The sequence below is a fragment of the Drosophila nasuta genome, chromosome 2R (assembly GCF_023558535.2).
Source record: "Drosophila nasuta strain 15112-1781.00 chromosome 2R, ASM2355853v1, whole genome shotgun sequence".
NCBI classification, from domain to species: domain Eukaryota; kingdom Metazoa; phylum Arthropoda; class Insecta; order Diptera; family Drosophilidae; genus Drosophila; species Drosophila nasuta.
Genome location: NC_083456.1, coordinates 9021350 through 9048756, shown reverse-complemented (window position 1 = coordinate 9048756; position 27407 = coordinate 9021350). Strand labels below are relative to the sequence as shown.

General features: G+C 37.3%; 10 protein-coding genes across 13 annotated transcripts; 5 read left to right on the top strand and 5 right to left on the bottom strand.

Annotated features, from left to right (window-relative positions):
- Positions 1-952: 952 nt before the first annotated feature.
- LOC132783881 (ras-related GTP-binding protein A) lies at positions 953-2560 on the top strand. The gene is made up of 4 exons (XM_060789190.1): positions 953-1092; positions 1152-1251; positions 1311-1695; positions 1754-2560. Exons 1-4 carry the CDS (start codon positions 1081-1083, stop codon positions 2190-2192), a joined length of 936 nt encoding a protein of 311 aa, XP_060645173.1. The 5' UTR covers positions 953-1080; the 3' UTR covers positions 2193-2560.
- LOC132783882 (beta carbonic anhydrase 1) lies at positions 1421-4839 on the bottom strand. Its single transcript, XM_060789191.1, has 4 exons — positions 4568-4839; positions 3470-3554; positions 3195-3382; positions 1421-3134 (listed from the first exon to the last, which is right to left on the bottom strand). The coding sequence occupies exons 1-4, from the start codon at positions 4658-4660 to the stop codon at positions 2733-2735; spliced, it is 768 nt and encodes a 255-aa protein (XP_060645174.1). The 5' UTR covers positions 4661-4839; the 3' UTR covers positions 1421-2732.
- A 1560-nt stretch (positions 4840-6399) lies between these two features.
- Positions 6400-7897, bottom strand: LOC132785498 (abnormal spindle-like microcephaly-associated protein homolog). The gene has a single exon (XM_060791621.1). The coding sequence runs from the start codon at positions 7710-7712 to the stop codon at positions 7236-7238; it is 477 nt and encodes a 158-aa protein (XP_060647604.1). The 5' UTR covers positions 7713-7897; the 3' UTR covers positions 6400-7235.
- Positions 7898-9824: 1927 nt separating this feature from the next.
- Positions 9825-12738, bottom strand: LOC132785497 (DNA replication licensing factor Mcm5). Its single transcript, XM_060791620.1, has 4 exons — positions 12472-12738; positions 11283-12393; positions 10097-10918; positions 9825-10029 (listed from the first exon to the last, which is right to left on the bottom strand). Exons 1-4 carry the CDS (start codon positions 12624-12626, stop codon positions 9913-9915), a joined length of 2205 nt encoding a protein of 734 aa, XP_060647603.1. The 5' UTR covers positions 12627-12738; the 3' UTR covers positions 9825-9912.
- A 525-nt stretch (positions 12739-13263) lies between these two features.
- On the top strand, positions 13264-15136 carry LOC132784658 (protein arginine N-methyltransferase 1-B). Of its 2 annotated transcripts, none has more exons than XM_060790420.1 (4): positions 13264-13402; positions 13462-13767; positions 13876-14105; positions 14165-15136. In XM_060790420.1, the coding sequence occupies exons 1-4, from the start codon at positions 13400-13402 to the stop codon at positions 14784-14786; spliced, it is 1161 nt and encodes a 386-aa protein (XP_060646403.1). In that variant the 5' UTR covers positions 13264-13399; the 3' UTR covers positions 14787-15136. The 2 variants fall into 2 exon arrangements, with proteins under 2 accessions (XP_060646403.1, XP_060646404.1); XM_060790421.1 differs by having other exon boundaries at positions 13276-13402; positions 13472-13767.
- A 60-nt stretch (positions 15137-15196) lies between these two features.
- On the bottom strand, positions 15197-17285 carry LOC132784660 (RNA-binding protein 1). Of its 2 annotated transcripts, none has more exons than XM_060790423.1 (3): positions 17144-17265; positions 16547-16881; positions 15197-15628 (listed from the first exon to the last, which is right to left on the bottom strand). In XM_060790423.1, exons 2-3 carry the CDS (start codon positions 16867-16869, stop codon positions 15544-15546), a joined length of 408 nt encoding a protein of 135 aa, XP_060646406.1. In that variant the 5' UTR covers positions 16870-16881; positions 17144-17265; the 3' UTR covers positions 15197-15543. The 2 variants fall into 2 exon arrangements, with proteins under 2 accessions (XP_060646406.1, XP_060646407.1); XM_060790424.1 differs by lacking the exon at positions 15197-15628 and adding an exon at positions 15789-16336 and having other exon boundaries at positions 17144-17285.
- Positions 17286-17383: 98 nt separating this feature from the next.
- LOC132784657 (large ribosomal subunit protein mL37) lies at positions 17384-19240 on the top strand. 2 transcript variants are annotated; one of them, XR_009632275.1, is made up of 5 exons: positions 17384-17777; positions 17838-18185; positions 18267-18387; positions 18443-18547; positions 18620-18761. XR_009632275.1 is itself a non-coding variant. In XM_060790419.1 (4 exons), the coding sequence occupies exons 1-4, from the start codon at positions 17602-17604 to the stop codon at positions 19042-19044; spliced, it is 1230 nt and encodes a 409-aa protein (XP_060646402.1). In that variant the 5' UTR covers positions 17384-17601; the 3' UTR covers positions 19045-19240. The 2 variants fall into 2 exon arrangements, 1 of the variants encoding a protein (XP_060646402.1); XM_060790419.1 differs by having other exon boundaries at positions 18267-18547; positions 18620-19240.
- Positions 19241-19458: 218 nt separating this feature from the next.
- Positions 19459-21122, top strand: LOC132785284 (uncharacterized). The gene is made up of 4 exons (XM_060791298.1): positions 19459-19652; positions 19914-20069; positions 20140-20306; positions 20363-21122. Exons 1-4 carry the CDS (start codon positions 19519-19521, stop codon positions 21022-21024), a joined length of 1119 nt encoding a protein of 372 aa, XP_060647281.1. The 5' UTR covers positions 19459-19518; the 3' UTR covers positions 21025-21122.
- Positions 21050-23118, bottom strand: LOC132785285 (uncharacterized). The gene is made up of 6 exons (XM_060791299.1): positions 23085-23118; positions 22534-22804; positions 22249-22384; positions 22031-22184; positions 21787-21976; positions 21050-21421 (listed from the first exon to the last, which is right to left on the bottom strand). Exons 2-6 carry the CDS (start codon positions 22626-22628, stop codon positions 21217-21219), a joined length of 780 nt encoding a protein of 259 aa, XP_060647282.1. The 5' UTR covers positions 22629-22804; positions 23085-23118; the 3' UTR covers positions 21050-21216.
- Positions 23119-23508: 390 nt separating this feature from the next.
- Positions 23509-26036, top strand: LOC132786367 (micronuclear linker histone polyprotein). The gene is made up of 4 exons (XM_060792877.1): positions 23509-23642; positions 23702-23949; positions 24002-25769; positions 25830-26036. Exons 1-4 carry the CDS (start codon positions 23599-23601, stop codon positions 25897-25899), a joined length of 2130 nt encoding a protein of 709 aa, XP_060648860.1. The 5' UTR covers positions 23509-23598; the 3' UTR covers positions 25900-26036.
- Positions 26037-27407: the final 1371 nt, after the last annotated feature.

Here is a 27407-nt window from a genome sequence, read left to right as displayed (position 1 = left end):
TTATGCATGCTGTAAAGTTTATTTTCTTAAATGATAAATTTAAGCCGTTACTTTTTGGAAGTACTGCAAAACCAATTCCTACCACATGCAGAAAACGGTTGAATAATCGATGTGCTTATCGATATATGCTCAAAATTAAATTTCCCTGGGCATTTATATTTCATTAGCATTTACCAGGTAATAAATGTTTAGTTTTTATTAAGATATTTCGTTGAATCGACTCGTTAAATATCTAAACAAATACATACATAAATAAATATAAAAATAACTTGGTGTTTAGTTTCTGAACTTAGTCTATTAAATATGATGGTTGGAACTTAGTTAAAATTATATTGACCAGAAATATGTGACGCTTCGCTCTGATACAAAAAGTTTTGCAATTTCAAGCACGTTTTTTTATTCTTTTAGTAATGTGTCCTTGTGCACTTAAAGTTCTTATTATAGAATATCTAGACAGATTGCATGGCCAGAAGGAGAAATAACAAAAAGACGTACAATTTTTTCATTCTCTCTAATGTACAAGCACACTGCAACTGTTTGACAAACTTTCTTGATATCAATTGTTATTTTATATGAAGTGCATAACTATTGCAATTAACTAATTTTTCATGCACGTTCAAATTAACCGCAACATTTGCTTTTATATTTGCATAGCATTCAGCATTTGTTTGTATGCTCAATAAAAATGACCGCTATTTCTATTTGTAAAAAATATACCAAAATACTGTTCCACAATTTCGAACTCGGTTACACTATATTAGATGTCGGACAATTTTCATTAAAATAAAATTAATATTGCGATAAAGTTTATCTACGTTTGTCTATTAATCAAAATATATTATTTCTAATCGTTATTTATTTATAAATATAAAATGTAAGCAGCTATCAAAATTGTACTTAGTCTTAAGACTTTATAATTTTCCAAGTGTAGTACACATTTTCACAAGATATGGTGTATTTAGAATTGCAACTTGCGGCCACACTGATGACCACCACACACTATCACGATTTCCATTAACATTTTATTCCGATTGAGCCCAGCCTTTATTATCAGCCAAACAAAATCCAGAAGGCAGTAAAATGAAGAAAAAGGTATCAGGTGCAAATTAAGCAATCGAATATTTTCAATTATATATTTTGCTTGTTTCCAGGTACTGCTAATGGGCAAGAGCGGCTCGGGTAAGACGAGTATGCGTTCCATTATATTTGCCAACTATATAGCCAGAGATACGACACGCCTGGGAGCAACAAGTACGTATTTTGCCATAGTTTTGACTTCCAATGACCTTAAACATTCAAATTAAATGCAGTCGATGTGGAGCATTCACATGTGCGTTTCCTGGGTAATCTGGTGCTCAATCTGTGGGACTGTGGTGGCCAGGAAGGATTCATGAAACAGTACTTTGCCCAGCAGCGCGACAATATCTTTCGAAATGTGGAGGTCCTGATCTATGTATTTGATGTCGAGAGCCAGGAGATGGAGCGCGATGTTCACTACTATCAGAGTTGTCTGGAGGCTTTGCTACAGAATTCACCTGAAGCCAAGATCTTTTGTCTGGTGCACAAAATGGATTTGGTGGCTGAGGAGCATCGCGAGAACGTGTTCAAGGAGCGTGAAGAAGATCTCATACGCTTGTCCAGGCCAGGCAATGTCACATGCTTTCGCACCAGCATCTGGGACGAGACTTTATACAAGTAAACGGTTAAATTCATTTTTATAGAATTCAGTTATAAGCTTTTTAATTGTATGCAGAGCCTGGTCCTCCATTGTCACTATGTTGATACCAAATGTTGCTGCGCTGGAGAACTCGCTGAGCCACTTTGCTACTGTGATTGAGGCGGATGAAGTGTTGTTGTTTGAGAAAGCAACATTCTTGGTGATCTCACACTGCCAGAGCAAGGAGAATCGCGACTCACATCGGTTTGAGAAGGTGTCGAACATTATCAAGCAATTCAAGCTAAGCTGCTCCAAACTGGGTGCCAAGTTCCAGTCGATGGAGGTGCGAAATAATGCATTTGCCGCATTCATTGATACCTTCACCAGCAACACATACGTTATGGTGGTCATGTCAGATCCCACCCTGCCATCGGAGGCGACGCTGGTCAACATACGCAATGCGCGCAAGTACTTTGAAGAGTTGGAGAATCCAAATAACATTGCCATGAACCATCAGAACCATATGTTCCACTGATGGAGTCATGAGAAAATGACTGTGACTGTCTTATCTCTTTGTTACTGTTCGGTTTTTTGTTTTTTAGTTTCGAGAAACACACATGGTTTGTTGTTGCACATCGAAGCGCCCTTAACGCGCCTTATAATCGTATTGCTTCCCATAATATAAATTTACTACATATACATACATCCAATACAATACACAATATATAAAGCCAACAACATCTCCATATGTATCGTAGAGGTATGAGCGTTGATTTTTCCTACATTTATAAGCTTTAAAGTTTAATATTATAACCCTTAAGTTTATATACAGAAAACAAACACATACTATACACATGTAAAAAAAAAACAAACATTTCTTAATATAAAACGCTAACAATTAAACATAGTTTTATACTTAAATGCCACTTCTGGATAGAAAACTACTACATATTTATAAGATTAAGCACATTGTACCTATGTATAGATAAGACCCACAATTTTGTTGAACATATCACAGACACATAAATCCAAGGCAACTGTTTCAAGGCGTCGACCTCATGCCACGCTCGGCACTTTAGGAGTAGAAGCGTCTCACCTCGGCCGACAATTGTTCTACACTCGATTCATCGACGGCAACGAATCGTTTCGCTCCACGACTGAAGTAATAAATGTCTCCCGTGTAGATGTCAAACCACAGAGCGTGGATGTGCAGATCATGTGACTCTAGGCGCGCCTTGAGGAATCCATATGAGGCTATGTTGGACATTTGTTGCAGGGTATTGATTTGAGATAGTTTATCTTCGAGTGCAAATCGATGTTCCAAATCAATGTAGGCCACAAAGCGACGCAATGGTGTTTCGGAAGAGAATAGAAGTGGATCCTTCATGCCCGCAGCATACCACTCCTGAAATCTCTCCAAGCTGGTGTTGGCATGTGTACACAGCCAAGATCGCAGTGGCGAAAGTCTTCGATTGAGCTGAAATGTATTACATTTACTTTAGTTTTCAATGCAATTTATTAGCTACATCAAACTCACCTTGGATGCAAATTCGGGATCACGCAATTGATACAACAGATTCATGGCCTTGCAATCGCTGTGCCCACAAACGATGATGTGTCTGATGTCGTTCACCACACATCCCAGCTCCAATGCCGCTGGCTCACAGCTAAAGTACTCGTCCTGAAAGTGCTGAGCATGTGGTATCAGATTTCCCGCATTACGTACTAGCCGTGAGAATCAGCACAAATGTTAGAGAGAATAATATAGATTATTTCAGCTACTATAGATTGCTGTAGAATATATCGACCCACCCACAAACATGTCGCCAACATGCGTGTCCGTATATCTCGTGGGTATCATGCGACTGTCCATGCAGGTGAAAAATACGGCCTTTGGCTGATAAGGTAAATATTCAATATTAGAAGAGATATCTAGAGTGCTTTTGATAAAAATAATATATGTATATGTTTAATTTAATATTAGTTTTTGTTGATGGCACACTTGGACAGCAGCCAAAGTGTTAAATGGGATAGCAAGTCAATCGCTATTGGTTCATGGTCGTTCACTATGGACAACACAGACGTCAAGGATTGACAGCAAACAACATTTAATCGTAGGGTATCTACACCTAACTAAGAATGCCCAGCAATGTTTTTTATAGAAAATTAATTAATATTAGCTCACAAAATAGCATTCTTTAAAATTTATAATATATGAATATATCAAGTTAGAGACGAATCGAATTAATAATTTGCAAGCTAAGGCAAAATTATCATAAATTCGAGTATATTAAATGTTAAAGGTCTCTTTTAAGACGTGTGCTTAAAAAACGAACTGGTGAATTTGAAATCTGGTATAAGAAAGTAACTAAATATGTTTATAGTCTAGTATATTTATTATTATTGTTAGCCCTTAATAATCAGTAATTAGTGCAACTTTAATTTTAAAATTTGAAATCTGCTGCTGAATAGTAAAAGCCATTTAATGTATACAAAAATAAAACACGAAATAATAATACTAATTTCGCACTTCAGTAAACCCAACCGGTTAGCCTTTGTTTTTGTTTACCAATATGCGACAGGCAAAAGAGAGACTAAACACTCTGAGAGCAGGTGATTCTCTCTTAAAAAGCACTGAAAGTTTTTACTGGGCATTGCTTAAATGCCATTTTATGACACATTGGGAGAGAGAGACAGCGCGAACGGAGTGGAGCATTCTACTTGAATCGTCTGAGACAGATAGGCAATAAAAAAGTGTGATAATGACCTACACACTGTCAATAATAACAACAACAACGGCGAAATTTATTCTATACAAGGCAAAAGCATGCTTCATTGATTTACTAAAAAATACACATTAAAAACTGTTTAGGTCACGTCAATAACAAATCGAGATTTGTAGTTAATCACCTCTGGATTGTCGCGAACTTTCTGAAACTCTTTGACCATTTGCTCCCTGGTCGTGTTGCGATAACGCATAATTCCTCTTAGAATTCGTTCCATGTTGCTTGGTAATTGGCACTTTGATTTTCACAATTTTATTGCACGGACTTTAAATTTAATTTTAGTCTTTTTTATTATTATTGTAATTTTGCAATCCCACTGGAGTCTCACTCGCGTATCTGAACTGCGCACAAACGCGCGTTAGCAATTCGCTTTGGTCTGCGGCTCATTTGAAAATGAATTGTTGCTTCCAAAATAAGTGACGACTGGCAAAGAGAGCGTCAACAGCAGCAGCAGCAGTTAGCAATGTTGACAGACGCTCTCAGAGAGCAATATTTGAGGGGAAAAAGAGCTTCAGTCTCTTCGAACTTCAAGTTACATCAGAAAGGAATATTATTTATTTAACTGTATTCAATTATGTTCAGTACACTTTTAAGATTAAAAGTACCTTTCAGCTGTTTGATAAATAAAGTACCTATTAGCTATTTAAGTACTTAATATACTTAAGCATGTTGTGAGCACACATTTTCCTCTCGGAGAGCGAACATTGCACGTTTTGCAATCGTGAAATTGAGGGGCTCGCGTGCGGACAGGCAGAACAGACTAGACGATGGCGATGACGTCGCTGGCGATAAATTGCGGCCTCACCAAATAGAACACTCCTTAACTAGGGCAGTCGCGAGATGCCGTGTGTCCCCTTCAATCTTCAATATGCTGTAATATTTGCCTTGTTATTAATATTAAGCACAAAACGTGCGCTTCAATTGCATAATTGAATTGAGAATGTGAAGAAGCCAGCCAGCCAGAAATTGCTCGACGGTCGTCTACTTCCAGATACATACGAGTAACATAGACTGACAGCAGACCCTTCTTATCAGCACAGCTTGAGGAGGGGACAAAAACAGGCGAGACCACTGATATTGTTGTTTATTTTATTGTGGCTTCTTTATGCTGTTGTTGACTTGTAATCAACATTAATGGAACTTGTGATGTACAGCTACAGATTGCTTTACAAACTCCGGTTGAAGGATAAATAAACTCAATTTGTTGCGAGTATACTTACTTATTATTTGTTGTTTTTTGTATGTGTTGCTCTTTGAACTGAAAATTATAAAAATCTATTGCCTACTTTTAGGCTCTTCAAAAGTAAGCAAATAAGATTACTGAGAATCTTTGCTGGAAATTATTCGAATTTGACGCAAATAATAGCTCTCTTATTTAGCTAATATTAATACATTGAAACCAGTTATTTATCTGAATGGTATCTATTGCTATATTTTTTTAACCAAGCAGCAATATCTTTTTTGGCCAAGTATCAAAACGACACTCTAGAAATACAAGCAACTGATGTTTACTTTGAGACTCATACGCATTCAAAGTTCATTCCTCACCTGTCACATTTATATTTTTTTATTGTACATTAATTTTGAGCAATTGACACAAGCTTTCTAAGCTTTTGACAAATTATGTGGGATCCAACGATAACAAATCTTTTTCAGGGCTAATGATCATTAAATATTTGATGTGTACTGGTGGAACTAATGCCAAAAGTTGACTCAGTTTTGTAGGTATTATTAAATTTATTAAAATATTAATTGGATATTTGTATAATATTACAAAAATCAATTTATAATTAAAATTTTTATTGATTGACAAATTAAAAATCAATTAATATTTACAATGAATAAATTTTATTATAACCAGTTTGTATGATTAACGTTTGTGACAATTTATAAAAAAAAAAAAAAACACCAAAACTATAAAATATTAGTAAATAGAAATAGCTTGAACACAAAACCTGCTGAAGTTGCCCCCTACAAAGATATTGCAATTGCTCCCATATGAAGGACAAGAACATGTGTATTCAATTTACAATTGGGTCGCTCCCCTAATTTTCCTAAAAAGAAAATAGACTGACTTCCAAGTGCACAACCCGAAAATGCTCACATATATGTACACAAATACTCGCATGTAGTCAAATGCATTAGATAAATATAAATGCCGCCGAGCACTTCTGAATACAGACATAGATACAGATGTATTTACAAATGTGCATGCAAGTATTAATGAACATATATGTAGGTAAATGTTTGGGCGTGCTGACTTTGAAAAGAGAACGGTTAGATCACCATACTAGACAACAATTTCATTGTATTTGTTGTGAATACAAAATAAATGACACAATTACTAAACTGGACTTAAAGTTACTCATTTTCTCGGTATAATGTATTGACTGTTCTCAACTAATTCCAGGGTAAATAATTGAAGTGATCGTAAAAATTTAAAATAAATTTGGTCATCATATGGTAAATGAACACACAACTTGAGACCCGTAGGAATGACGCAAGCTGACGAAATACACTTCAAGCGAGTACGTGTAGTTTTGTCTGTTCCTAATTTTCGAATACAAGAGACTTTGAATGTTTCTCGAGCAGTCGCTTCTTTATGGTCATTGCACAACACAGTTTGGGGAATTGGTGGCGTGTATATAGTATGTATATTTATTATTTTTTTTCTCTGGTGACTATCAACTACTGCTAACTATTTACAAGATTGAATGTATTTAATTGGACTCCACAAACACTCATTATTCGAATTGTGTATGCAAAGTGATTAACATTAAGAGTATATTAAATTAAGAGTGCTTTAATTTTTCGGCCTCCTTGCGTGCTTTGAATCCACGGAAACTCGACTGAATCTTGACAGCCGCATCTGTTGCAATCTTTTGCTTTTTTCGCACCAAAAATCCACGGAATCCGGCTTGAATCTTTGTGGCACAGCGATCTTCAATGGACGCCACATCCGCTGACGCAGCAGGAACTTGCTGTCCATCAACAGCCGTTTTTGGATATTTCTGTCTCTCTTCCATCAGGATGTTGCTGTGAGTACGAGTGAGCTGTGATGACTGCGAGTGTTGCTGACGTCGTCCGCTGGAGAATCGCTGGGAGGAAAGCGTGTTGCCACTGATGCGATTGGTGTTAACAGGTTTATTCGAACGGTACAACTGCTTGCGGACACGATAGCCACGAAAGCCAGCTTGGATCTTGACGGCAGCACTTTCTTCGGATTGCAAGGACGACGCTGATTCAGGTGAGCTCGGATATATGTACATGATACCAAGCTGAGAGCACTGATCACAAAATCCTGTGTGTGTTCTTATTCTCTTTGCCTTTTCTTGTTAAATGGCAGTTACATCGACCATCGATCAGCTAACGAATTTATTTGGTTGATTGGCAAGCGCTTCTTGGCAGCTGCCTGAGAACTGACTCTTACGAGACCTATAACCGTACTGACGTATATATAACGGAATTGGCTGCTGTGCACTGAGAATTTTCATTTAATTTTTCCATTCAGAAAACAAAAGGCCCCCCCAAAAACACACACATCATTTATGCTCTCTCTGTCTCTCACATACTATACTATAATAGTATGGTACACACATCTCCACAGAGACGAGTACGAGTGCGAGTCTCGCCCTTCCCCTTCCGACTCTGCTTGTCCTCCCTCTGTGTATCGTGTTTGCATCTTTTACATTTGTATACATTCATGTTTTGTCTGTGTATTTAATTGTATCTGTGAGTTTTCGTATTCAAATCTACGTATGTTCAGACGTCCAGACGAATGTTGTATCTACAAACATACATACATAACATATGTGTGTGCAACTAGAATTCTGTGTTTTGTTCTCTTTGAAAATTGAAAATAGTCGCGGATGTTCATGACGTTAATGATATTTAATTGAAAAATAACAACACCACCAACAACAATCCCTGAATGTTCTGCCAGCCGATGCTTCACATACTTTTACAATTAATCTCATATCCATGTTAGTATTATGTTTTTTGATTTCTTTCGCTTTTGTTTAGGTTTCACATAGATTTACTCGTCTGTACTCTCATCACACTCTCAAACAATAACAAATCAGCCTTTAAATAGAATTCCTAAACAAATTCACTTTAATACGTAATACAAAAACTCCTACGAAAATCGAAGATATGTATTTATTACTCTACACAACGTGGTGCGAAGTTTCAATAAGTTGAAGAGCTTTAATACATTTTTAGTAATACTTTCTTGTATTTTCCTTAATATATCAACTAGATTATACTGCGTAGACTTAGACTATACTAAATATAGGTGGGTTAAATTTAATAACTGGTACGATCATTTAGAAACAAATTATATTTAGTCTAATTTAAGAGACATGGAAAGTGACTAAAATAAATTATATTTTCATTTAGAAAAGAAAATAAATAAAAAATTAAATCCATTTACTCAGTAATGTGTACCGTTGTTTAGTCCAACCTTCTTTGCAACAATTCAGTGGGTACAGGGTATAAGTACTCGTGTCAAAATCGTATATATTGACGTATATACCGTATATTGTACATTTTGCATAGTTTCACATTATATTTTTGGACACTTGCATACAGTATACTGCTGTCGTGCGCTAAAATATGAAGCAATTAGAGTCTTTGTGACAAACTTTCACATATGTGTACTGAATTCAAAAAGGTTGTTAGAGTCTACAATATTCGGTTTGTTAAATGATAGTATTTCCCCCTGCAAAGCAGATGCATACAGAGAGAATCGTGGGCACTGCACATGCATGTGTGTATGTAGATTTTTTATTTGTTTCCATTATTGGTCGGTCGAATGATGACTATGCAATGGTTACGTTAACGAACCGGTATCTGCGGTCAACAAGAAATTTATAGGCGTTAATAGCCTTTTAAGAGGAGTGAACTCATGAAAACAACAATTCAATTACATATTCACACATGCATAGATACAATAACTTTATAACATACGTATGTATACCTATTCGCTTCTTGAACATATTGAAACGAATAAATTGTTGGCTCGAGAAGATCACGCTAACACTTGTATTGGCAAGGCACGAGTATCTACAAAATACGAAATACGTTTGTATTTGTTTTGGCTTCTTCAACAAACAAATTTGCGTCACAATGGTTGAACCAATTCCGGAAAATGGATCCTGCATTTGATGTATGGCTGAAAAGTTGAAAAATTTACCATATGGCATTAATTCTATTGTGGCAGATTGAGTATAAATCACTTTTACTCGCTTATTTAAGTTAATAGCGAAAATGAATCGACCATGAAAATAGCACATTCTAAATATTCCATTCAATTTCAATTTAAATAACTGAAATACAAAAACATTACATTAATCTAAGCTAAAATTACACAAATTAAAGGATCGAATTATTATTTAAATTTTTATTGAGAAACATGGTTTAGAAATGGCTGATCAAATTGATACGATAAAATAAATAATGATAACACATTCAACAAATGCGATAAAGCATTTTGCGCTGCATTCGATGTTGAAGTTCTCCACGACGGATCATGGTATGAATGACCTTCATTACTGTGCGCTCCTCGTATTTCTGTCGCAAGAAATCCTACAAATTTAAAGGTAGTGAATTAGAAATGCAAAAAAGGCATAAATTACCTCTATTTATTATTTACCTGTAATATATTTTGTTCCGAGACCTGAGATCCGATGGCAAAGCGTCGCTTGAGCTGCTTCTCTATGCGATTGAGAGTCTCCTGGTCCTCCTCAGTTGTAAAGCCCTCTGCGCCAGCCAGACTTCCCGTCATGGCGGCATCGAGAGTGGATACTTGGAATAATCGAAGTGCTTCGTTCACATGTTCATCGGTGGCAAACGGAAGTAAACGCATCTTGGCCAAGGATTCTGAGATACGAATCACTGCTTCTAGCTGGCGAACAGTAATAGGAATGGCATGTCGCTTATCAGCGGACTTCTCAGACTGCCCGGCGCCACTTCGCATTAGAACATAGCGACTCTTTAGTTTTTCGCCAGCAGCTTCGCTGAGTCGTGGACCGCAGTGAGTGCGACAATAATGAATATATTTTTTAAAGGTGGCCAGCGATATTTCACCTTCGGCAGGCTCAGATGGAGCTGATTTGTTGGAGCTAAGATGCACGTTGATAATGTGTTTGGCCAGTGTGATGTCGCGTGTCTCATCGTGCACATCTTTAACGATGAAGATCATGTCGAAACGCGACAGAATTGTTGGCATAAAGTCAATGTTCTCTTCGCCTTTTGTATCGTCCCAACGTCCGAAGATCGAATTGGCAGCGGCAAGCACCGAACAGCGAGAGTTCAAAGTGGTAGTAATGCCAGCTTTGGCTATTGATATGGTCTGCTGTTCCATGGCTTCGTGAATGGCGACACGATCATCCTCTCTCATCTTGTCGAACTCGTCGATGCAGACAACGCCGCCATCAGCCAGAACCATGGCCCCGCCTTCCATAACAAAATTACGCTGCAAATTAAAAATATATGAACAATAAATAAGTATGTTACTTTCGACAATTCATTGAATAAAGCTTACAATAGGAAAAGAAAAAAAATTTAATAAACTTGTTTTTTTATGCCTTCTTTCCAAGTAATAATTATTTCAAAATGTAAAGTTTATTTAATCTACCAATTGAATATGGTATGTGTATACTGCTGACCCTTCTTAGCCTTATAAAAATGGGCAGATATTTCTTAAAATTTATTTTTCTGTTAAAAATATTCATTCTAAATGGCAATTCATTCAACCAATGTTGTATCTCAATACAACGTAGGATTAGTTTAAAAAAATATAAAAAAAGAAAAAATGAATACATAATCGAATAGCTTACAGTGTGTGGATCCTTCATAACGGAAGCAGTTAAACCAGCTGCACTAGAACCCTTTCCTGAGGTGTAGACGCCAATGGGCGAGACTTTCTCCACAAACTTAAGCAGTTGTGACTTGGCTGTACCCGGATCGCCTAAAAGCAGAACATTGATGTCACCACGACGGCAAAGACCGTCGGGCAGACGCTTTCTGGATCCACCAAAGAGCATGGCCGTGATGGCCTTTTTAATGTCGTTGGAACCAAAAATGCTGGGTGCCATTGACTTGGAGAGTCGTTCGTAAATGTCTGAGGAAGCAGCCATGCGTCGGAAGTTCTCTTCTTCATCAGTAGAAATGTTGCTATAGCGAGAAATGGCTCCTGCTCCCTCAGCGTCGACGGTGATGCCAACCACACGCATGTAAGGAGCACGCACACCAAGCACAGCCTTCTCACGGCCATCCTGTCGTGATGGTTTTCCTACTTTTCGAATAGAGTAAATGCCTTGAATGAGCACACGATTGCCGGGCACTACGCGTTCACAAATCGAGCGATCGCAGAACAATTGCAAATGGCGCGGGATTTCTCCTTGTGGCACAAAGTCGGGAAGCTCTTGCAACTTGAGGGTTTGGAAGTCGACGCACTTGCATTTGTCGGGCATGATGAAAAAGGGATCCAGAGGACATTTTGGCCGTCCGGCCTGCTCCGTGGTGCATTTGCGTGGCAGCATATAGCCTTCCAGACCGGGATTCACTTTCAGATTGGGTATGACAGTACTGCAGGAGCGGCACATGATCGACATGCGCGTTGCCTTCGCCTGAATGCCCGAAGCAGCCACAATGATGCCAGCAATTTTAACCAAACGCGAAACGCTGTCTGACTTAAGTTCGCGAATATTTGTGGGATTAGCACTCGACATCAATAGGATTTGAATATCGTGCATCTGTTCCTCATGCTCCGGCCGTGGTGCTGTTATCTCATCGGCCACTTCGCGTGCCGCCTCCTCGAAGATCTGAAGATGTTCCGTAGGCTGTTTGTTCAGTTTGTCGGCAAGCGTCTCATCGAAGCCCATCACATCTTCCATTTCGATTTCGAGGAAGTAGCGTCCATTGAGATAGTTTCGCTTTAAATTATCCCTACATTACGTAGATTTTAATAAATTTGTTGTAATATTATTGAATAATGTGCACTAATTAATAACAGTTAATAATTACCTGTATTTATAATAGAAATTGTCCTCATTGAAAGTACGAATAAATTCCTTGTACTTTTTTTTCACCGCTTGCAAATTAATTTGCGCACCGTCCGCATTTTGATCGTTTCCAAAATTATCCGAGAAAAATACACCAGCATCATCAAAGCCTTCCATTATGATTGTAAATAAATTTGCAACTGGAGTGGAATGAACGAATAATCCGAATAGACGCTTTACTTCTGCAAATCAACACAATTGCAATGTAGTCAATAATTTGCCGCCAAAATGCGTGAGCATTGTGCGTATATCGAAGTATTATCGATTCTACGGAGCATTCTATCTCGATAACACCCAGCATAAATAATAGTGGGATTCCTATAAGCCATTTTTTGAATTTGCATGTTTTTCAATAGTGATATATCATATAAATATTATTTATTCTTAATTTTAAATATATTTTATGTAGATATTTATTATGGAAATAATTTTTTTTATGGGCATCACTTTCTTGTGTGTGCTTGACCCCAGTGTGCCCGTTCTTGATATGCTAACTAAAAAATACGCAAAAATCTTAATAAAATAACAATTTTTCATTTCACGATTAATTGTTTATTTCTTTCAAAATTTTTTAACAGAATTTTAATCAGAATGAGAAAATAAAGTTATAGAAGTTTTGAAAATATTTAAGGAATACAACCCACTGTTTAAAATGACGCGCCTCTCCCCACACTTTTTGGAAATTCAAATACCAAAGTGTCTATAGGAGTGTAACCAGACTTGTGTATATTTCGGCGTTAAAGTGCAAATTTTAAAATTAAACTTGAGGCCACGCTGAAACAAGAACTTTTTCGCGTGTGTTTGGGAGGGAAGCAGACCGGATTTTTACACATTGCTAAATATTTCTTGCACTTATTACACGCTTAGTACAAGTCCAAAAATCAGCAAAAATGGTATGAAAAACTAATGGTTTATGGCGAAACTCAGTGGCTGATGCAAACGTATTCACTAGTCTTCTACAGATATAAAAATGGAATCAAGCATTGAACTCGATGGCGCGCCCGCAACCGGCCTCTCACCAAGCACGAACAATGTGATAAAGAAACTCGCCGCAAACACTAATACCAATGCAGGCGGCGCAGCAACGCCTGCTGGTCCTGGCGAAGCGAGTGCCAATGCCGAGGACATGACGTCGAGGGACTATTATTTCGACTCGTATGCACACTTCGGTATCCACGAGGAGATGCTCAAGGATGAGGTGCGAACGGTAACATACCGCAATGCTATGTACCACAATAAGCATCTGTTCCAGGGCAAGGTATGTGAAGGAGTTTTATGCCAATTGGAATACAAGAAAGCACACAAAACGTGTTGTCTTAATCCATAATCAGTGATTTAAAGTGGGACCCATTTTTAATGTTTGCAGACCGTGCTCGATGTGGGATGCGGCACTGGCATTCTGTCCATGTTTGCTGCCAAGGCGGGAGCTGCCAAAGTGATTGCGGTGGACTGCTCTAATATCATTGAGTTCGCCCGCCAAGTGATTATTGACAATAATCTGCAGGATGTAATCACAGTTGTCAAGGGTAAAATTGAGGAGGTTGAGCTGCCACATGGAATCGAGAAAGTGGACATTATTATATCCGAATGGATGGGGTAAGCTGGGCAGCTCATATCACTTAATCGTTAATTAATTTTGCACTGTCTTGCATTAGATACTGTCTGTTCTACGAGTCCATGCTGGACACCGTGCTCTATGCACGTGACAAGTGGCTTAAACCCACCGGAATGATGTTTCCCGATCGGGGCACACTTTACATCACCGCCATTGAAGATCGTCAGTACAAGGACGAGAAGATCAACTGGTGGGATGACGTGTATGGCTTCGATATGAGCTGTATTCGTAAAGTGGCTGTGACTGAACCGCTCGTTGATGTTGTGGATCCCAAACAAGTGGTATCCACAGCCTGCATGGTAAAGGAGGTGGATCTGTATACAGTACAAAAGGCAGATCTCAACTTTTCGTCCACATTTAATCTGACCATTAAGCGTAATGATTTTGTGCAAGCTTTGGTCACTTATTTCAACATTGAGTTTACCAAGTGCCACAAACGTCTGGGGTTCAGCACATCGCCTGATTCCACATACACACATTGGAAGCAGACGGTATTCTATTTAGATGATCACGTGACTGCCAAGAAAAACGAAGAGATCAGTGGCACGTTTCAAATGAAGCCAAATGAGCGCAACAACCGTGATTTGGACTTTGTCATCGACATCAATTTCAAGGGTGAATTATCTGAGATCCAGGAATCAAATACATACCGCATGCGTTAGGCCTGATGCCATTAATCCAGAAAGTGGCCTTAATGCTTAAGGCGGCTACTCTTTGCTCTCTTTAGAAAGGGAGCAATATACCATATAACAAACAAAAAAACATGATGACTAGACGTAAGATGTAATCCAGTGCGAAATGTGCAACGAATTTGTGTTGCGTCTTCTACTATGTTTAAAGTGTACCTTTTTTAGTATACATACATCATATAAAAAAATATTTTTACAAATTGTGCGCCTGTTTAAAACGATTATCCAAGCATTATTCTAAGCATATTGTACAGCGGCACAACATCCAAGTCTCTCATACACCACATAATAAAAGTGTGCGACAGACACACCATTTTACTGGACTCGTCTATTATTCTGTTTTTATATTGTTGGGCTATTTTAGAAACGCTGCTCAGTTGAGATACTCTGGACACTAAAATTATTTATTACATAAAATAATTATTTTATAACAAAAAAAATAATTATTCACTTATTCCATTTCGAAATGATTATTTTTTTGCGATTCATAGAACACTGTATGTACTTTTCTTGTTACGGGTATCAAATGTTTTCTTCTTTTTTTATGTACAAAACTAAGATTACAAAATTGTTGAATGTTTCGTTATGTCAAAAATCTGTGGTTAATATGTGTGTGTGTGTGTTGTGGTGGTCGGACTTATTGTTTAGTTAGTTTTATTATGCCTGCGTATTATGATGGGACTCTTTTTTCGTTTTTTTTTTCTTTTGGTTGAATTAAGGTTTCACATTTTTAATGCCGATCACGTGAATCGGACCGACTTCTGCGATCGCGGGAAAAGCTTCGTGGAGTACGAGAACGCCTTGGTGAACGAGACCTGCAATAAAGTTGTGTAAAAGCAAATTATTAGAATTATACATGGTGTTATCAGTTATGATAACTTTTGCCGTGCAGCATAAAAGTATTCGAAAAGTGATTATTATGGTTACTAATTCAAGGGAAAGTCTAAATCCGATCAATCTATTTTTGTGTATCTTTATTGTTAATCTAATCTTTTTGGTATTTAAAAACTATATATCACAGTTGCACATTTATCATTTTATCACATTACGATTACGATGAATATTCGTGCCCAGAAAATTGTTGGAATAATTCCGTTTACGAATACGAAACTAAAACGAACGAAGGCATTTGGAGATTGCCTTCGTTGAGTGTGGAGAGTGGAGAATGATGTTAACGCAGTAGATGGAAAATTTGGTCGGTTGGTAATCAAAGAATCAAAGTTGTGTGTGGCGTGTGTTGAGTAGAGTTCTGGTTTGTTGTCGTCGAGACCGAGACATCTGGAGAACTTGATCGGCGGAGGAATTCGAGATTCGTTAAGTTACAGTTGAAAATCTTGACTGTTGTTTTCGAAACCCTGCTGGCTGATCGGATCGAGGATGTGATTGTGGTTTTGTGGTGGACATTTTGGTTGAGAAGAGGTAGTAGCTTTTGAATCGTGAAGATGTTGCTGTTGTAGTTTGTAGTTGTTCTTGTTCATGTTGTTGTTCAATGAGGAGAAGTAGTTGTTGTCAAGGGGGTTATCCTGGAAAAATTTCGATGTAAACAAGAGTATAACAAACACTAAACGTTTTTTTTAACAATATGGTTCTTGACTCTAGTTCTGATCACGAATTACAGATACTATATACTTTATAGTAAAGATACTTTGCCTCACAGGGTATAATAAGGATGCTTAACAAATCAGACAGACTGAGAATTGATATCATTAGGTGCTAGCAAATGAAATAAATACCTAAAACGTCCAGCACTTCGGCCACCGCCATTTCCTTCGGGAATTCCACGACGACCACGATCGCGTGAGCGTCCCGAAGACATCTCGACACGAATGCGTGTGCCACAGCAGCGGGTGCCGTCGAGCGCTCGGGTTGCGTCCTCGGCATCACGACGATCTTCGAACTCAACGAAGGCGAAACCGGGAGGATTGCGAGCAACCCAAACGTTCCTTAATGGTCCGTATTTGCTGAATGCATTCTCAATATCGTGTTTCGAGGCAGATGATCCCAAATTTCCCACATACACTTTGCAGGCCAAGTCCCATTCACGATAGCGTGGCATTTTGTTTAATTTCTGTGAAATGCACAAATTCATATTTGCAATAAACAAAATAATTTATAAATGTTCATGTTTGCACACACACACACACACATGCATATGCATAACGGGGATGGCGGCCACTACATCAACTAATACTTGCTGGTGCGTACATGTGTGTGTGTGTGTGCAGAGAGGGCACATGGCATCTTTTAATTTTTCAATGGCCATTATGTGTAAATTACGATGTGCGTATACTTTAATGAAATGTATATATCTAATAAGGGGAATAACTTACCAACTGATATATATTTAAATGTATTTGCAATAAATTTGTGAAACCTTTCAGCCCAAATTGACTATAAAAAAACACGAATACTAGAATACAAAATGAGCGAAGCTGCCAGACTGTTGATTTTAGTGTGCCCAAGAGCTGCATCACAATAATACTGGTTTTCACTTTTGAAAAACTGAAACCGGCTTGTGAGCAGGATAACTCTATCCGTCCTACTTTGAACATTTAATTATTTCGATATCCATCCTAGTTTAAATCATCTAACTATTTAAATTTATCAAAAAATATAGACAAACAGAGCTAAAGAGTTTAGAGATGTTTTAAGTTCAGTATGTTATCGACAGTATATTTTGGAATTGAATTTGCCAAAGTTGGTCATTTTGATAGTTACATACAAACATTTCATAACCTAAGTGCGGTCGGCTCTTCTATTTTGTTATTGTTCAATTAAAAAACGAAAAATGCGTTTAACGAACAAATTATATGCACAGCATATTGGATGGCACTTCAAGAAGCACTGGCAGGTTCAGGGCCGGCGTGTGCCAAAGGACACAGGCGCAGCTGCTGAACTGTTAAAAATGGGAGTTCAAGTGAAGACGTCGGAAGATGTGTTAAACCCAAAAACCGAACCAAAACTGTAAGTAATTTAACGTTACGTGACTGAATGAAATAAATTAAACATTTATATGTTATGCAGCGTTGAGATTGTTGGTGCGTCTCTTAAGCCAATTCCTGAAGATGAAACACATCCCAATTGGCATACAACTGCTTGTCATCTCTTTGGCGATAGCAATGTATTGCTTGGTGGATTGCCGCAAGCCCAAGTTCTGACCAACAGCATTGAGATCAATGAGTTTCCCCGTCAAATCGACGAGGCTATCTTCAACGCTCAGTTTCCGAAGACCCTTGATCGTAGTGTTCAGAATGCCATATTCTCGTCGCAATTGTTGGATGCACAGCAAGTGAAGTTGCCAAAGATTAAGTTGGCTGATCGTCCAGCATATAATTTGCCTCGCCTATATGGAATATCTCAAGAAAGGCGCAAGTATGTTTTTAAAAATTTGAAAATACTGTTATCAATTTGGGTCTTAATTTACAATGTATTATTTATTTTTCTCCGTTTCAGTCGCCTTTTAATAAACAAACTTTTGTTCGAAATCGAGAAATTGGCCGGACGTTCTGTGACTGTCCGACGTAAGCTGATTGATAATGTGACATTTCAAACATCTTTAATTAAGGACAACGATGTGCTGGTATTTAAAATAAGTGGAGACAAATTAATAAGCTCAGCCCGTCCTCTAGATGCTATTAAAGGAAAATTTAATGGTGATTTGCCCGATCTGTATCCGATGAAGTCCACAGTATCAATGCCTAAGCAACACATTTACACGGAAAACACTTTTTATCGTAAGTATTGTGAAATTTTAGTTCTAGTCCATCGATTACATTCCACCTTAATTACAAATGCTTATTTAATAGCCATTCGAAAGGACATCACCTGTTCACACCCACATACGTTATTCACGTACTTTGATAAGACTATTGTTGGCAATGTGCACGGTTCCGAAGTCTCGAAAACTCAATTCTACGGACGATCTTTGTTGAAGGCGTTTGTAGTTGCAGCTTCTCGTGCTAAGCAATTGGGAGATGTTCCTGCCAATGGTGTTCTTCAAAAACCAATTGTGGTACAGTGTATTCAGACGGACGGGCAAGAATTTCATTTTGGAGTGCTGCAACTAAACACACTTAATCTGAACACTGATAGTTCTACTAAAAACTATTGGTTCCATCGGCCAAGTGTGGAGTTGTTTAGTGAATGTAGCTATCAAACTGGAAGACCGTACCTTGGTGGATATAACAGTGAAGCTTTCCGTATTTTGAACGCATTCTATAATAATTTTTAATGTTGCAATTTAACAATAAAGTTGAGTATGTTTGGATATTTAATATAATTGAAAACATCTACATATTTTTTAACTATATTTAATAATGTGCTTTGAATAATGGTCGAGATTGTTTGTAACAATATTCGAGGGAATAGTGAATAACTATAATACGTCTTTTACGCCTAAATTAAGTATTTAAAATGTGCCATTACTACTCGTATATACAGATACTATATTAAATGCTTGCGTCTTGAAACAAATTGCTAGCAATTCACTTGTAATCCTGCATCTATGTATGTAAACATGTTTGTATAATGGAAATTCACAGGGCAATGCATGTGGATGCCATAGCAACGTGAAAGCGGAAAATTGTTTTGCATCGATATATTTGTTGTGATAAAAGCAGCTCCCTTTTGATTCAGGGTTGTGGAAGAGAGACTCACAAACATACATTCAAAATTCAAAGGAGTAAAAATCAAAATTTTTAGTAATATGAGTAAGGTACGGATACAAGCACCAACCAGTTCCAACAACAGTGCAACGTCGTCTGAAAATAGTGAAACGCAAAGCGTAGAAGAACATCCAACGGTTGTGACAGAGACTAATCGAAGTGCTGCATTAATCAGGTTAGCTGAGTAACCTTTGTTCTCAACTATTGTTTGCATAATAAAATAATAATAATAAAATTATAATCTCTTCATATAAATACGTACAAACATATACTAGATTTGCGCTACATCACTAAATATACGTATACTTAATTTGCATACAGATTATAATACCCACCTATTTAATAGTTTTTTTATTACACCACTTCCTTGTGTACCTTTTAAGTAGAAATGGTATACATATATAAATTTATAGAAAAACAAATATTTTCTATTTAGGGCGAAAACTAGTTGGAGACGCATGAAAGATCTGGCGGCAGAGAAAGAAAAGGAGAATGAGGCCAAGCGACCTCCTTGGCGTGCTGTTAGTGTTTCGACACTTGCTAAACCGGACAAGAACGCTTTGCTCCGTGCCAAGCTTTTGGATGCATCTAGGTATGTGCACAGATATTTCTCACACACCCTCATACAACGAAATAGATAGTATAATTTGAATTCTATTTAGACGTCTGAGAGCTGGCAAAGCAAGTGTCGCGCTTCAGACAGATTTTGTACCCACCAAATTGCTAAAAGAAGCTAGCATTGGGCCGCAGTACGATTTAATTTTGTACAAAGATGTTGGAATTTTAACTGATGGCCAATATTCGATCAAAAAGGATGTGCATCAGCAATGTAAATGTGATTAATTACAATCTCAACAAGTTATAGATAGAAACGTACATTTTCAGATATCCTAACATATTCTATATCGCAAATGACCGATTCTATTGGCACTTCCGATGTCGCCACACAAACTCTTTTGCCCAAGGTGTATAAGGATAATATTACCAATTCATACTCCGTCGATCTTAATAATTACGACAACGATGACCTATACCATGTGGAAAGGAGAGTCCAGGATCAACTTAAGAAGATTCGCTACTTGGATTTGTATGGAGAGGTCCAGGACAATGCAATAGTTGAATCAACAGCAGAGCAGCAAGGGCTCAAGCTGAATCCCACTTCGGCATCCTGGCATTTTGAAGATGACGTTATTGAAATGGATGACGCGCAGCATTTCATACCCTATACCATTGAACCCTTTAAGCCATGGATCAGCTTCATTCCCTTCCCGTTTCGTCTAAGTGGTAATACATTAATAGGCAGACAGAAAATTGATTGGTACGCTTTGCTGCAGTCAATTGATGATTTGATTCGAGAGTCAAATAATTTGGTGGACAAATTGGAAGGTATGATACAAGATAGGATTGCAAGGCGACAAAATGTCCTTCGAACTACAAACGATATAAAAAAATTCGAACCAAGTTCCTTTGTTTTTCCCTCTGAGCATTGGCTACCAATAATTGAGAAACAGGAAATGGAATTGCAATCATTGATTGACTCTAAATAATTCAAATAACAATATTAGGCTTTTATTTGTTGTAAAATATTATATCAAATATAATAAACGGATTTGGTCAGTCACAAAGTATAAACTTTAAAAATAGTTAATGTATTCAGCTGATTATAAATTTGGATCAAATCAAATATCCTTTTAAATATGTATTTTCATCGTTGATTAATGCGAATAAATTTTAATTAATTATTTGTCGGTTGCATCTGTAGAACTAGATTTAGCACTTTTGCTTTTCTTGGGCAATAATTTCATGAGAATATTAGTTGCCGATGTACTGTCCAAAGGACACGATTGGTAGAGTTCTTCGCAAGGTCTACTATTTAATTCCTTTCCATGCTCCAATGCCTCCTTTATCGCAGTGCCATCCAATAGATAGTCTACGAGGGAATTTCTGCAAAAGATTGGAAAATTAGAATGCTTAATTTACAGGGTATCATCTAGTCGCAAATTTATATTCTACTCATTTGATAATTTTGTGTGTTAGGCTAATGAGTTTGTCAAGCGAGTAGATATGTAAACATAAGTAAATATTAATAACATTGAAAATCATGAAATATATATAAATATGTTTTTGTGTTCGTGTTGCTTTTGTTTTCATATCCTAAAAATAGACCACACATTAATTCGTTGTGATTGAACTCGTCTCGCAAAATAAACAATTTATATTTAGCCAAATGCTTCACGCATTGAGTACGCAAGCCCATAAACAAATAAATATACATATGTATAGCAAAAGTAACGAATTCTTTAACTTACTCGGAGAGCATATGAATGAATTCGTCCATTTGATCCGATATTCCGGTCTTCATGTTCTTCTCCGTCGATCGAACATAGCCACAGACGGCGCGTTGCATGCAACTAGTCGAGTCAATGTTGTTTTGTCCCAGTACATCATCAATTTTGTTTATCATACTACTAATGGATGCCAGATCATTTTGGTCATCACCTGAATATACGTAATTTTAGTGTGAAATACCTGAGTTGTTAACAGTCTACTCACTGCGTCCGTAGCCTCCGTAACCGCCATGGAAAGCTGACAAAATCTTGGGTATGAGAATGATGGCACCAATGCCCACCAGGGTGCCCAGCACTACTCCGCCCAGATCCAATTTGATGGGATTATATGCAGAAAGTCCAGTGCCACCTGGATAACCCTATGGCAGTGTAAACAAATACAATTCTTTGCGTCGATTTAATGTAAATTGAGGAAGTGCTCACATTCAAACTTCCATAGCCAGTCGTATAGCCGAGTCGCTCCAATCTGTCTTTTGTTGAGGCAGTCTGCGGTTCGCTGAATTGCGTCTTGTTTTCATTCAAATATGATCGACTCCATTGCGATTTTTCGCCATAAGCTCTAAAAGGGAAGTTCATGAGTAAGATAGAGATAGATAGAGATAGTTTTATGTTTAATTGTTTAAAATTGTATTCAGAGTATTTTAGAAATTGGAAATAACTAATTGCAAGATTGATTTGTGAATTCAAAAACCCTTAGAATAGACTCACTTTTGCTTGCCTTCGTACTTGGGAATGGCTGCTGCCAAGCTCACTAAAAACAACAAGCCAATAAGCTGCAACAGTCCGAAATATTTGATATCCATTTGGTGAATTTATAAAGACAACTTTAATCCTTTGAACACTTGTAAATACAACTTTAATCCTTGTTGGTGGCTTGCCTTTTGAAACGTTGTCACTTCTTTGTGGCTTTAAACTCGAAACTAATGCTTTTTAATATGTCCGCATTCATATTTATATGTGCCCAACGAAAATAAAATTGCTCAAAAAAAAATTCGTTACTTAAAGATTCAAGCAATTTGTCCAAATTATGAATTGTCAAGCAAGTGCAATTATGCGCTTCATGCATGCTTACATTACACACACAAATAAACAAAGTTGTGAGTATGTGGGAGTGTGTGAATACTCTAAAGAGACACTTGTGTGTGTGTTTTATGCTGGATTTCGTTGACACGAAGCAAATATGAAATCATTCTAGCACAACGAACAGTTATTACATTTACTTACACTTACTGCACACAACAGCAGGCAGGAGTACTTACCATGTTTTCATAAGTGTCGTTGTTAAATTCATTCGCAAGCCATACTCAATTATTTCAGAAAATTGTATCACCGACCTAGCGCAATACATTTACAATACAACTTAACTACCCATGTATGTGTGAGCGTTTTTTTCTGTATGCGACAGACACAAACAACTTACAACATATTTAACTACGGATTTGCAACTAGTATAATGCGCAGCAAGCATTATATCTCGAAGTATTTGCACCTGTAACTCTTGCGCACGCAATCTTGGAATTCACTAGACCAAGAAATTTCTGGTATTGAGTCACTGACTGCTGTCGCCTTTGAATTTCCTATTATGCACTTGTATTTAAATCCATTACAATACTATATACATATTCGGCTGATCATCAAGATTGTAGTCTATCTTAAAGGGTGAAGAGAGGGGATAACATCTCAGCATTCAATGTCAAAAAAATTAATTCATTAACTCAAAATTGTAAATATACGTGAAACCCATACATATTAAAAAATGAATATTTTAATAAAATGGGGTTTAATTTAGCGCAGATATGTTGTAATCCTCCATCAAGGTAAGGTTTTTGCAGTCTCTCTCTTCTATATTTGTACAATTTGCCTAATATAGTATCAGTCTTCTATCAACAGTTCGTCTAGCACAACCCAAATTTTTTTGTAACGATAATTTCAATAAATGCAGTCCTTGCCGTGTTCCGTGCTGCTGTAGAAATTCTATACTGACCGATCACACATACTCTATACTTAAACGTATTTGCCATAAGATTATCAAAAATTATAACCGCCAACTTTGCCGTGAGAAGTATACAGTATTTGATGGCGGTAATAGTATTAGTCCACGATGGTCAGACAGGCAATATAGAGGTAAGCATTGATTCCAATTTAGTGATGGTAAAAGTTATAATTTGTATTTTAGAAGAGGGCAGCGAGTTCAGTAATTCTTTCAGGCAAAGGGGATGGGACTATTCTAAGGACTCTGTGAGGAGAGATGAATTCACGAATCGTAACAAAGCAAATAAGGGTTATACAGATGGTGCGGGGGATGTATATGGTAACAGAGGAAAACTATCCGGAAAGTTACAAAAGGACCAAGATAACGGTTATGAAGTCAAAGCAGGCAGTAGAAAATCAAGGAAAGGAAAAAGTACTACTGAAGATGGGCGGGATGACGGATCTGGATATTCAAGGTCTCGCAATAAAAAAGGTGCGAATATTGGCGCCGATGTAGAACAATTACCAAATAAGTCGAAAAAGAAGGGTGAAGGAAAAGACGATATAATTACTGACAATGCGGCAAAAGCAGATAAGGGAAAACAAAGAAAATCGAAAAATCGAAATAGAAGGGATTCGGGAGAAGCTGATGAAAAAGAGGGAAAATTGAAAGGCCGCAAAGATAAAAAAGCAGCAAAAGAAAGGGACTCGGATGATACTGCAGAAAAGGAGGGGAGGTCGAAAGGCCGCAAGCAAAACAAAGGTACGGTGGAAAAAGAAGAAAAGGATCGCATATCGAAAAATCGTAAGGATGCTAGAGCTTCCGATGCGGCGGTTAAAAATCTTAAGGAAAATGGGGAGAAAGGCGGAAAATCAAAAAAAGGCAAGGCGAGGGACTCTGGGGATACTACAGAAAAAGATGGGAAGTCGAAAGGTCGCAGGGATAAAAAATCAACTTTAGGAGAATCTGGAGTTGAAGATGGCAAATCTTCTAAGAAGGGAGTGGAAAAGAAGGCAAAGAAAAATTCAGCTTCCGACGAAATAAATACTTCTAAGAAAGGAGTGGGGCAAGTCGCAACAGCTGGCGAAAAGTCAACGGCAGAAGCCAGTAAATCGAAGAAGGGAGTTGCTCCGGATGATGCATCCCCGGATAAAGACAAGAAAGGCGCAAGAGGTACAGAAGCAAGTACTTCTAAGAAAGGAGCGGGACAAGTCGCAACAGCTGGGGAAAAGTCAGCGGCAGAAGCAAGTAAATCGAAGAAGGGAGTTCCTCCGGATGCTTCCTTGGATAAAGACAAGAAAGGCGCAAGAGGTACGGAAGAAGTAAGTGCTTCTAAGAAAGGAGCGGGACAAGTCGCAACAGGTGGCGAAAAGTCAGCACTAGAAACAAGTAAATCTAAGAAGGGTGCTGCCCCGTATTCAGTGATGGATAACGACAAGAAAAGCGCAATAGGAACGGATGAGGCATCTTCTGGGGAGAAGGGAAAGCATAAAAAATCTGCTGGAGGGACGGATAAAAAGGGTGCAAATAACAGTGGAACGAAGGACACAACTGAAGATAAAGGAGCTAAAAAAACTGCACAAAACGATGGCAAGGATTCAAAGAAGGCTTCAAAAGGTGATGAAAAGGATGATAGTTCAAATGCGAATAAGAAATATGGAAAACAGCAAAAACACAGCAAGGGTGACATCATAAAAGATGAGGACATTGATCAAGAGACTGTTAAAAAATCTACCAAATTCGGAAAGAACAAAATTGGAGACAAAGGCTTTTCTAGATACAGTGACTCCGGAACTCGTCATGCCAGTCAATTTAGAGATAATTGGTCTAGGACACGCAAGGATATCAAGGACTCGAAGTTCATACAATACGAAAGACCTTCAGGCAGAGCATTTAGGCCTACTCGAGGTGATGAAGTTCGAACTTGTGATATTTTACGTGTTTACTTAGAGCAGCGCGATCTTTCAAGATGGTATGTTATTATTAGGAAAATACTCCAAATCTGTGTAATCCACAAATATCTTACTTGCAGCTACCCCTGCCGGCAGTCCCCATGTAACGTTTGCAGAATCTGTCCGCCGTGTCCTACCATTTGTTGCTAACAATCTAGAACTAGCTAACTCTAACTCTCGCCTATATTTATTGTATAATCGTGATATACATCAATACGTATTTTTTCAGGTGTTCCTGCATACTTTGAATAATCAAAACCAGAATATTGGTTCATTTTTAAACTTTATTTGTGTTTATTATTAATTCAAATTTGCATTTTATAATGGCAATGAATAAAGTCATAATATGCCAATAGTAGATGGTGGATAGAAAAACAAGATTTTCGGGTGCAGTGCAAAAATTTCAATTTAAATTTACGTTTGTCCCCATAAAATTCTTATATACTTTGGACAAAGTCAACTTAAATGTTATATTTAAATCTTGGTTTAAGGATAATGTATATTTTTATTATCGCCATTCGCTCATTTAAATTGTTTTTTTTTTTTAAACAATGCAATGTTTTTCATATTTTCGCTTCTCTCCTACAAGTGTGTGATCGCAAGGGGTAGTAAATAAATTGAAATTTCAATTAATTTATGACAATCTGTTGGTGTGAATTTGGTGTGAACTTGTTATTCTATTCATGGTCGTTCATTAAGGTTAATGCCGTAAAAAATTTGGCTTTTCGCCTTGTATTTATTTATATGTGAAAATGTATACATTTATGACAAATACGACGGATACCAACATATATATTTATATTTCAAGTGGACACGTTCAGCGTGCACACAAATTTTTGTAATTCAAGTTGTGATATTTTAATTTATGTTGACTGTTTTGCGGTGTATACCAATTTTTTTTTTTTTTTAAATTCGATGATATTCCAAATGTTGACAGCAGCAGCAAACTATAATAAAATTGAACAATACGGAAACGCCTTTTGCGGGATTATACTAAATTCAATGACATTATATTATGTTAATAATTTTTATTCAAATCAGTTTCTTTCGCCTCTTCCATAGACTAAACTTTATTTTAGTACTGTAGATATCTACTTTGAAACCATCAATACAAAAAATACAAATTTGTGGGCAACTTCAATGAAAAGCTCTATGTTATGTGGGATAGGTCCAGGTTGACTTCGTTTTGTTTGTATTTAGAGACACAATACACATATGAATAAATTGACAATATTATTGTTATTAATTTATCAGAATATTAATACAGAAAAGATCGAAGTAACCCAATACGAAGTTGGATTTGAATGCGCAGAAAAAAAGATGAGTCAAATGCGAAAAGATATTTGCTAAATACTGTAAAATACGTACTCGTCGATGTTGGGCACGTATGTCTGATCTGTAAATACGTATTGATATATGTATGTATTAAAATATTATATTTATGTGTGTTGATGTATATACATACATACAATAATACGTACATACATAGACGTATGGACGTGTGTAAAGAAAAATTGCGCGCTCTTTTGTGTGGGGAGAGATTTGTATGTTTGTTATTCCAAAAATAAATGTATTTCTAGTCATAGAAAGAGAATGAGAAAGAGCGAAGGCTATTCAAAAATTTTTTTGTGTGTACAAAAAATTATAAGAAAGTGTTC